The sequence below is a fragment of the Aquila chrysaetos genome, chromosome 24, assembly GCF_900496995.4.
Source record: "Aquila chrysaetos chrysaetos chromosome 24, bAquChr1.4, whole genome shotgun sequence".
NCBI classification, from domain to species: Eukaryota; Metazoa; Chordata; class Aves; order Accipitriformes; family Accipitridae; genus Aquila; species Aquila chrysaetos.
Genome location: NC_044027.1, coordinates 9,467,129 through 9,478,389, shown reverse-complemented (window position 1 = coordinate 9,478,389; position 11,261 = coordinate 9,467,129). Strand labels below are relative to the sequence as shown.

The 11,261-nt window shown below is 45.4% G+C and overlaps 1 protein-coding gene across 2 annotated transcripts; it reads right to left on the bottom strand.

Moving 5' to 3' along the window:
• Nucleotides 1–637: 637 nt before the first annotated feature.
• ZMYND19 (zinc finger MYND-type containing 19) lies at nucleotides 638–11,014 on the bottom strand. 2 transcript variants are annotated; one of them, XM_030000164.2, is made up of 6 exons: nucleotides 10,856–11,014; nucleotides 10,511–10,570; nucleotides 8,884–8,990; nucleotides 3,667–3,807; nucleotides 2,465–2,645; nucleotides 638–1,366 (listed from the first exon to the last, which is right to left on the bottom strand). In XM_030000164.2, exons 1-6 carry the CDS (start codon nucleotides 10,904–10,906, stop codon nucleotides 1,223–1,225), a joined length of 684 nt encoding a protein of 227 aa, XP_029856024.1. In that variant the 5' UTR covers nucleotides 10,907–11,014; the 3' UTR covers nucleotides 638–1,222. The 2 variants fall into 2 exon arrangements, with proteins under 2 accessions (XP_029856024.1, XP_029856025.1); XM_030000165.2 differs by lacking the exon at nucleotides 10,511–10,570 and having other exon boundaries at nucleotides 10,856–11,012.
• Nucleotides 11,015–11,261: the final 247 nt, after the last annotated feature.

Genomic DNA, 11,261 nt, shown 5'->3' with positions numbered 1-11,261 from the left:
TATCCATTTAGTTCTTCAGGAAACTCAGTTGATATTCCTTATATTTCTAAGGCAAAAATGAAAAAGAAAAAACTTTCAGATTATGTATGACAAAATGTCTGAAAAGAAAAACAGGCGTGTACTCTGCAAGCCAAATCCTCCTCCCATATTATTTTTACTCATTACTACATAAAAAAAAAAATCAAAAAGTGATTCTTGGATTGATGGCATCTCTTTAAAAAAAATGAATAAATAACTCAAATTACCAAATATTAGATCATTTAAATATATCTGCACATCACTATAGTATTTGCTATGCTTACGGGGGGAAGCCACGAGGGCAACCACATCCACACACAGCTGACTACCTGAGCTTCCCTACAACTACTTTATATACAAAGGTTTCATAACAAGAAGACTAATTCAGCCTTCTAAAATACTGGTTGCTTAAAGCACTATCTCCAGCAGCCCTTCTCTGAAGGCAGTGACATGCTATAGCTTGCCTGTATGCACAGATCCCAGATGGTCCCCTACACCCCGCTCCAGTTTCTGGTGCATTGGTTCCTACTGAGTAGGTATTTCCAACATCCAAGTGTGACTGTGCTCTGAAAGCAGCTGGAAGGGAACGGGAGAAAGCTAGAGAGTAGTAGACAACAATTCATTCCAACCTTTACTTTGTTTGCACACACACCCCCCTTTTTTTTTTTTTTTTTTTAAAATATAACCTCCATGCAGAGTTCTCCAGAGTACCTGCTGATGTCGGAGCCTGCCTTCCGGCCTTGGCACTGCCACAGATACTTCTAGCCACATGGGAGGAAAAGCTTTTGCTACATGACTCTTTTTTTTTTTTTTTTTTTTTTTTTTTTTTTTTTTTTTAACTTTTAGGCCAACAACATGTTCTCATCTGAACATTACAGTTAATGAGTCCTATCAAGAATTTCTAACAAAAACTGTACATGAGTTTACAAACGTATTAACATATAAATAACGAGAAGCTTCCTGCCTGGAGCCTCCACAGTAGTCTTTTTGCTTGAGAATATAATACTGGAAGGGTAGACCCAATCCCTTTCCACAGCACCAGTCAGAGCTGGCTTAGTTCAGTCAGCCATTCTGCTCAAGCATCACAGGGTTTTTCTTCTTCAGTGCCTCTGGCTTCAATAAGCAGTCTGTCATTACTGTGCAAAAGCAAGAGTCCAATGCCTTTGAGAAGGAATCCTGCTGCTAAGAGGCCTGTGCCACCCAGTCATCGTTCTGGTCCGAGCTCTTGCTGGAAGGTCCGTTTCTTCTCCCGACAGTGTTTCTTATGAGCAGGCCAGTCTTTTTGCTGGCATTGTGACCCACAGTACCTTGCTACCTGGCATCGGCCACAAATATTGAATTCACGTAACTAGGAAGAACACAAGACAGCATTAGTGAGCCTGTTCAGTACCAAGGAGCACCCCTACATCATTTCCCAAGTAGCTTTACGAGTAGGTCTTTTGCATCCATCACAAACATGACCATCCCACCATGAGTGTCAGAGGGGCTAAAGACTTTTGAAGCGATTGCATTCATTTGATTTCGCAGTTGGTCTTGCAGAATGGGCTTAAGAGACAAAATATTCGAGTGCTTCACATTTGTTCTCACAGTGCTACTGTTTTGTCCACTTAAGTTCTGTTTTCAACTACAAACATCTTAAATTCAGAAATGATTAGGAGGGCTGCACAAGCTCAGCCATTGCCAAACCTACAGTTATCCAGGAAGCTTTCGTATGCAGACCCAAATAAAAGGCAAAGCTCACCCTTTTTCAAATACAGGGCATTTAAGACCATTTTTGCAAACGTTCCCTTTCCCAAAGAAAAAAGTGAAACACAAAGATTTTAGCCTACTTGGCATTTGTTATCACAAGAAAAGCCTTTCTTATTCATAGATAAGGACATCTGCCTGACAAAGAGGCATAGCACTTGGACATCTAATTCTCTGCCATTCTCTCACTATATATATTGCTTTGTTTCATCTACCTACAGTGAAGGACTAGAACTAGCTTTCCTCCCAGTTCTCCCCTGAATAAAGGCCACTCACATTCACCCTCTTCTCATGAAAGGTTAAGCATGTTATTTTTTTGATTTCACTACTGCCCAAAACCTCTTACAATCTTTCTCTTGTCTTATACAGCTGCTTGCTCATTCCAGCTCTGGGTCCCAAGAGGAATGTGTCCACCTGTCTTTTCGTACACTCTGCAGAAATCACACTCCTCCCAGTAAACCACTAGGTCATTTACTGTTCCAATCCAAAATTACATTCTCTCAAACAGAAAATTATCATAGTGTCTGAAGATTCATGCCAAAGAAAACCCGAGTTAAAAAGAATTCCATAATTCTTTTTAAAAGCAATCTTTTAGCAACTGAATGGCACACGTAAAACTTCACATTTTAAGAAACAAATCCCTGGACACACACGGTAGCCTGAGTCATTACATGCTTACTTTCAACTCTTTTGAACACACCTGTTTTTCAATCATTGTGCATGGGGGGTAGTGACATTCATAATATGTGCATGAGTTCTCTTCCTCCTCCACAACATCCCCATTAGCGTTGTAATATCGTGTTACATTCAGTACAGGAAACTGCTCTTCTATAGGATCTGTAGGAAGCTGTTGGATTGCCAGCCAATACAGACTTTGTTCCCTGTAAAAAACAGGTACAAATTTGGTCCATAAATTCATAATAAGCATACAGGGAAACTGATTCCAAATTAATTAATAAAGTAAGTAGGGTTAACATCGTATTTAGCCTGTTAAGCCTCAGACTACACATACTCATCTATTAGATATTTTTAGCATTATTTTAGCCTAAATGAAAAAAACGTAAGAAAGTATCTATCACGAAACACTTATATCAAGCAAAATTATTTCTGTATAAATGGCTTGAAGTTTGTTTCTTGTTCTTGAAGTCCCAAAATCATTGGAAGCATCATTGTAGCATCATTGCCACTCACTACATCTTCTCAAAATCAGTTTAATAAGCTCTGAACATCCCTATCTTACGGGTGCTTCAAGTGTTTCAAGAGAAGCGTCCAGTGTGATGTTAAGTCTACAGGTCTCCCACCAAAAATGAACATGCCTTCATTACATCATAGACTAACCAAATCCATCCTAGCATTAAGAGTTTGATGTGCTTTGAGTAGCATTAGTGCAACATGGCATGTAGGAAGCTCCCACAACCTACTAGTGAAAAGGCAATGGAAGCTGATCCCAGGAACTCATTTGGTTTCAACCCAAATACACGATTACAAGTGTAAGCATTTTGCAGCTGCTGACTTCTACAGATTGTGTTAAAATTTTGGTGCCTGAGGACGAGAGCCACCAGCCAGTAAAATCTGCAGACTTAATTCAGCGTGTCCAGATGCCATCACTCAAGTGGAAGGGAATGCAGGCTTCCCATTTCACTGCGGTGACAACATCTGGCACAGCAGGACCGCTACATAAGAATACCATGGGGCTAGATGGCCCCTTCACAGCTACCATGTGCAGTGAGCATTAACTCTCTTCCCCAGGTGAGGAAGCTAAGACTCATAGTGATGTGTCAGTAGCCCAAGGTCAAATAAAAAAAGGCTCTGCCAAGAAGAAAATCACTAAAGGAAGGAGACAACAATTTACGATATTCTCTATTTTTTTTGATGGCAACCCCCTGCCAAATATTGATGTACCTTTGTTTACTAGAGATTTCTTCAGCTTTGGGTTTCCACCCCCAAGGAACTAGGCGCAGATTGTCTAGGCGGTTGTCCACTGTCACTGAATTCAGATGTACCACCTGAAATCCAGGAGCAATCCCTCCCCGGTGTCTCTCCCTGGAGGAGACAAAAACAGCTTGTAGGTCAGTGGTGAACAAGACTCCATAGCTGAAAAGCAAAGAATCACACTAATTCCAGAAGAAACACTGCATTCTAGCCTGCTGTCTGGTGTCACTGGAACAGTCGCAGTAAAACTTGGGTTGCCAACAGACTACAGTGGCTACTGCAGATATATCAACTCCAAGAACAAAGAGACTTGTTTAGGATGTTATTTTCATTATAAAAGAGTTGAATCAAAAGACAACCATGGTATATTATAATTGTAAGCATACTGCAAAGAAAGTTCCAGAGACTACTAGTGCAGTTACTGCAAGAGCATCTACATAATTATTGTGTTCCACAGAGCAGACTTGAAAGGTGCCAATACTGCTTTATTTTTTTAATGGGAAATTCTATCCAGCACATTTATGCAAGTTTGGCGCAGGTGTGAAGTCACAGAGTTTGTTAGGTATGAAGAAACGTCTCTTAACAAGCAACAGGACAGAGGTTTCACCAAGTATGCAAATGCTTTTTAGACTCTAATTGTGTGTAACACAAAGTCTGCAATGACTCCACAATTGACCAGGAGACATCTGAAAGTTGCTCAAAACCAAAGGAGGACTATTAGCAAGGATGGCTGCACATTAAGTCCTGTTGCAATTCTTCCCTGTTGCCTTCTAACAGTTTTAAGTTCCCATTCCACCTTCCTTTTATCTCTCCTTTCTCTGTTTCAAGAAGTATCAAGTTCGCTGTCAAGCACCCTTATGCCTGGACAAGTTTCCATACCACTTCTTGCAGGAATCCCCTTCTCACCTGAAAAGTAAGGCTTGGACAGAAATTGTCTTGGTACATTCGCTACACTGTGATTAATTTCACAGCATGGAGAGAACATACTGGCAGCAACCAAGGACAATGTAAAACTGACAGTGCTGTCTGAGGGTTACCCAGCATATCCTTCTAGGAGACCGTTCCAACAGCTACTTACAACTCTACCCAAGTCTAGTTTGCATGCTGCTTCCTGCTCAGCGTTTACTGAATATTTCACTTTAAATGGCTCATCCAATTCTGAAGAGATACGATTTGCCCAAGTTAAAAAATTCCCAATTCCCCCCCCCCCCCTTAAAAAGCTCTAGCATTTTCCAGCAAAACAGGGAAATTTATTTAGATGTGACTGACAATGAAAAATGTAGTCTTTTGTTTTGTCAAAATCCATCCAGATACAGTTACATTATATACCTTGGGGGAAAGGAAAACACTTGCAATTCACATATGCCCCAAAACTTCCTAGAATTTAATGAGTAAAATTCCCTTGGAGACACTACACGCAGCACTCACACACAGCCCATGCTCTAGTTCGTAGGCAAAGCAATTCTTCCTGTACCGGCAGCCCTGCACGAGAACAGAGCTAGGGAGTCATTTGGGCCTCCACAGAACAGGGAGAAGCTCTCCCCTTTGAAGGTAAAAAGAATAAAATCCTTCTTTGGGTGAAGGAAGAAAAAAAACAACAAAAAACACACACACAAAAGCAAACAAACTATGGAAAGGAGTCTGCTGAAAGGGGCCCTAAAGGAGGAAAAGCTACTTTTGAGTTGTTGAAGGCTACCGGAGGGTCTGGCAAAGGAAATCAGGAACCATGAGGGCTACAAGTAGGACCCCAGGAGGTATACAGACACAAAAGGATGAAGGTGAACATCACAGACAGACACAGAGACAGGGAAGGAGTTAAGGTTCTTAGACTGAGACTAGGACAAAGCGCCAACAAGAGAGATGGGATAGATATGAACGAGGAATCTGGGAGGAGGAGACAGAAGTTCAGAGCAAGAGCAAACTGTGCAGGAGGGGAAAGGGAGGAGGGGAATCTAAAACCAAGTTAAGAAATATTTTTTAAATGGATTAGATAATGAGAGTTTAAGAAAGGTTGGAGTTGGGGAAGAGAGAGCATTACAAGAGATTGTTCATGACACCAGGAAGTCACAGCAGAGTAGCACATGCCTACCCCTCCTCCTACGAAGTCTAGCTCTGCACCCACAACCCCCATAAGCAAATATTGGTAAAATTTACTAGCACAGTGAACCTGTCTTCCTCACTTTGTAAAAACCCACATTCGTCTAGATTGCTGTCAGTTTTTCTATTACCTCAAGTGACAAAGGTCTTAAAGTATGCATGGAAATTGGGGCTGGCTAATGACCAGTGAAAGCGTTAACAGTACCACTCGACTGAGATGCCAGAATTAGTATTGGCAAATTCAGGATGGTCCCTTTTCTCCATACACAATCAAGCAACCTTTGAATGCACAAGCACGCACTACTCCTCTTCCTAGACCTACGCTTCAAAAGTGTGCAGCATAGACCTTCTCCAGAAATGAATCAGAAATGTGCAGTGAAGGACAGGTTTCATGGAAGAAACAGCCTTGCTAATGCAGCCAACTCTCCTGCAGAGCTATAGCTTCTACCCCCACCACCACACCTGAGCTCATGCAAGATGCCAGGCAAAACTCTGAAACTAAAACTTTTCAGAGAATTAACTGGATACTGTTCTTTTTTTATTTCAGCAGCTAACTTGAGAAGCAAGGCCCGTAATAAGAAGCACCAAGCAGAGACAACAGCAATTCAAGTCAACAGGAGCCATAACTGAGTAGATTATAGGCAGTATAAGTGCTCTAAAAAAAAAAAAAAAAAAAAAAAGGAAATTGGGTCTTAGATGTCTTTTTGAACACGCAGTTAGTGACTTATGACTAATCTCCTGATGCTGCTATTCCCCAGGGAACATCACTACACCCAGCCAAAATACAGCAAGCTGGGATTTCTATACAGGGAACAGGGCGAGAAGACAACAGACTTATTCTGCAGGTCCCTAGCCAGAGACATTCAAATCCTGCTTTGGAGGAGCTAAGAGTCCATCCTGAAAACACAGCAAGCACAAGAGAGGCTGCATGAAGTTTTTCCAGAAAGAATATTTGCAGCAGATGTGGGTATTTTTCAGATCTTGGTTCCCGTTTAGTACCACAGTTCACTCTCTGCAGAGGTCAGAAAGAGGGCTTTGGGAGAACAGCGGGAGAAGGTCCCTGTCATTGCCACAGCTTTGGTAGCTACCAGCTTCCTATTTTGAGGGCTGTACTACATGAACAATGATACCTGCTTAACAAAATTTAAAAAAAAAAAAAAATTAAAAAATTTTAAAATCTGCTTTACTGGAAACAGTATCCAACACATGCCTACTCACTTCATCCTAAACCAGAAGCACACAGTCAGGTTAGTTTTTTCGGAGTGCGCTGATTTTTTGGAGTATGTTTGAGGGAGAACAGTTAAGTTACACTCCTGCACCTGCAGTAATTCAAGTTCTTTGCTTTTAATTCACCCAAGAAATAAGGCTGGCACTGGAAAGAGTAATGACTGCTACTGCCCATCTCCTGTCTTTCAAAGGCTCCAAAACCTTCAGGACCTGCCACTAAAATACATTTCTGTTTTGTTTTCAAAGCAGTCCCCAGTGCAGGTAAGTAAAACTGAACAATGTGACTATTCTGTTTAGGAGGAGCAGTAACTACATAGCACCTGTAGCCAAGAGACTTTCTAAAGATATTAGGAAACTCAGTCACAAAGGTATACTAACCCGCATTGTGTTAGCTTGTAATTAAAGATCACAGCAAAATTTACACCCTCAAAGGGATCAAACTGAATTTACAGAAACAGCTGAAATTTTCTAGTCGAAGAATTTGACTTTGCAATTTCAGAACTGCAGCTCTGCTTGCCTGACAGTTTACGCCCTGCCTTTGTGACTTTCAAAAATCCCTATTACACACACAATCTCAGAATTTTTAACACCAGTGCATGCTAGAGTGACACAATTTGAATTACGTAACTGAATACGTTAGAATTATTTCCTAATTTAAGTAAAATGAACCAGAAGAGGTGAGGACTGGGCTGTGTAATAAGCAAACAGCTGGACTGTCATCATCTACACAGCCTTCAACAGTCAGCTGGAATAATTTTAAGGTGCTGTTTAGTGCTACTTACAGGCGACAATTATTACTGTATGAGGTTCACAGTTAGCAGTAGCTCACAGTGATTTCCCCCACATACTGTAGCCAACTTTGTAATAATTTTCAAAGTTTTATGTGCAACAAGATTAAACATTAACAGATCCAGATTAAAATCCATATTTAATGAGCAGATTGTAAATAATAATAATAATAGTCTCTGATATTCTTCCTGTCTCCCTCCTCTTGTACAGGGACTAAGTTTGGGGAATAAGAAGTAACGTGGAACAATAAAGAAAGCAGAGCTATATCTTGGGCACTATAAGTATAGTTTATGGAACTGAACAGAAAACATGCTTAATTTCTCGAAAAAGGCTTTTAAAAGAAATAACAGTTCTCTTCAGCATACCCCGTCTTTTCTACAAACCCATGAACATATCTAGAGAGAGCAATGTATTAGTTCACCAGATGAACTAATTTCTCACAAGCAAGTAAGTTGGCCTCTGAATCTAAACTGGCAGCTACAAAGGATATCAAGCAATGATTCTTAGAATATGGAAAATAAGACGTAGCAGCTGATATGAAGCATCACCAGCATCACTTCAGGCAGCTTTCCAGAAGGCCAAACAAAAAAACCCCAAAGTTTTAAGTTATGAGAGGTTCTATCTCTCTCCAGTGCTCTGCCAGTTCTCACTGGTGCCCATAAGACGTACCTGATTATCACAGGACAAACCCCCCCGCCCCCAAACCTCAAAAGGTTAGTCTTCACCTATTAAATGGAGCTAGTTCCTAGTTCCCCCACCCCTGAACTGAATGAAGTTTTAGTAGCATTTCTCAGATTTAAACAGTCTCTACTAGAATATTCCTCACCTATCACTGTTTTCCCTGGGAATAACTTTTTTACAGGGACTCAGCAGTTTGAAGGCTCAGTGCAAAACCAAACCGTAGTAAGATATATGGGCATCCCCTGTGCTGGGTTTCCAACCGAGGGTAGCTGCAAGCCGCCTGAGAAGACTTAAAATACTACAAGCAGAGCAATAAACAGCACACAAGCTGCTGGCAGCAAACTCCACCTTTAAGTGAACCCTTAAAGTTTTAGCTCTCCTTACGATACCTACCAAAGCAGCTCATGCAGCAGACGGCCGGATCCCCTTCCACGATTTTTGTCAAAAGCGTAAGCAAATATTTTAGCACCATTTCCATCAGCATCTACCTCCATCCGAGCCTAGAGAGAAAGGGAAAGGCTGTGAGAACATCCAACACCGAGTAGCAGAGCACATGTTCCACTGGGATACAGGAAGGGCCCAACACTTAACACTTGTCTCCTAGAGGTCACTTGACCTTAATGGAATTTGAGTTGTTTCAAGCCTCCAAGGGGAGCCAACCAGCTCTGCTATCGTCATTTACGAAGATGGAAAAGGGAAGAAAGGAGGCTGTGCACAGCAGGAGTCCCGCTTGGACAAAGAACAGCAACAATCCAGTTGTGAGCCCGTAGGGCCAGGATCCATTCTCCACTCTGGCACAGATTTTCTGTACAGCCATCAGCAAGCCACCAAGGCTTTGTTCTCAATGTTGCTTTACACCAATCTAATTAGGGGTTGCTAGTGAAAGGAGTGGTCCTGCCCTCTTTTCTCCACTCTGTAACTTTGTGCTGGAGCTAATGCTCGCAAACTGTACTAAGGACGAGACAAATTTAGGATACTCGCAGTGTACTACCACGCTCAGTGACAGCACACACTTACAGTGAGCTACCACAGAGGAGGAATGGGCAAACACGGTGTTTTCTGGTAGCAGTATTGCCACAGCACTTAAAACTCCTAAGAGCAGCTCCGAAGTACCCGCTGCGCTACAGGCACCAAGCAAAAGACAGTCCCTCCTCCAAAAAAGCCTTAGTTTTAGATTTTGTAATCAAGGACTCTCTCCCTTGCAAAACCATGGTAGTAATACCCTCTTTCAGTGGATGTTAAGAGAAAACATTTTTCCTGGTCCCATAATAAGTTACAATAAAGAAGTTTTTCTCATCTAAGACAGTGCAGAGTGAAAATTTTTGAAGTTTCCCAAACCAAATAAGGGAAGACAAATTGTTGGTTCTCAAAAGGTATACAAATAGAAAGCTGAAAACAAAAAACTGCATAATAAATTAGTTTGTTTTAAAGTAACACTCGTCTAAAACGAAAAAGCAGAACTTTTCCTGCTGGAAAGCATTCACACTGGCATTTCGATAATTTCAAGCTCCCCCCCTCCACCAAAGCAGGAAAGTCAGGGGGCAAAGCGCTTCCATAAGCGGTTCTATTTAAGCGTGTCGCACAGAAAGCAAAAAGAAAAAAAAAACAAACCAAAAAAACCCACCCAACCAAAACCCCCTTCAGCAACAGATCGCCAGTACCTGCCCCCCCCGCGGGGAACCCTGCAAACCGGCCCCCGGCGAAGCCCCCGCGGGGTCCGCTGGCCCCAGAGGCGATGGCAAAGCGGCCCCGGCGCCCGCGGACGGCGGCGGGGGGGGGGGGGGGAGACGGGGGGCGACGGCCAGTTGCTGGGGTACAGCGAAGGGGACTGGGTATCGCCGGTAAAGAAACGTGCAAAATACGCGCGGAGCAGCGGCAGAGGGCGGGCAGCACAGGCGGGACGGGGGGCAGCGAGAGGCGGCACCGGGGGGACGGGGGGAAGCGGGCCCGGGGAGGTTGGGGGGTGGGGTGGAGGGGCGCACCGGCGGGGGAGAAGGGGGCAGGGGGCGCGGCCCCTCACCTCGAAGGAGTAGCTCTCCACCAGCGGGATGTCCTGCTCGTCGATCAGCGTGTACTTGGTCTGAAACGCACCGCCGCCGGACCCCGTCAGCGCGGCCGCCCGCCCCAGCCCGGCCCGGCCCTCCCCCCCCCCCCCGGCGGCACCGGCCGGACTGCCCGCGCCTCCCGCCCCCCCCCCCCGCCTCCCGCGCCGGCCACGGCGGCAGCGCGGCCCGTCAGCACCGCTCCCGGCAAGGCCCCGAACCCCGCCGCCCCCCCCCCCCCAGCTCCGCCCGGCGCGGCCGAGCCCGGCCCGCAGCGCCCGGCCGCGCCCCCCCCGGCGCCCTCAGGCCGCGGCCGCGCTCACCTTGCCGGCCACCCGGCCGAGCCGCACGATCCCCAGCTTGAAGTCGGTCATGGCGGGGCCGGCCCGGGCCGGGGTCGGGGTCGCCGCCGCCCGCGCTCGCCCCTCGCAGCCCGCCAGCGGGAGTCGCCGCCGCTGCCACGCGCCGCCGCCTCGCGCACACCCGGGCCGGGAGGGGGGGTGAGGGGCGGGGGAAGGGGGGGCGGGGCGCCGCACCACCTCCCACCCGTCGCCGCCCGGCCAATAGCGCCCCGCGCCGCCGGCGCGTCGCTTCTACTACGCCGCCGGGTCGTCCAATCGGCGGCGCGGCGCGGCGCGGGGTCACGTGGGGAAGGGGCGGCGGGGAGGGGGGGAGGTGGGGCGGGCGGCCGCGCGCGGGCGCGGGCTCGGGAGCGGGCTCCGGGCGGGA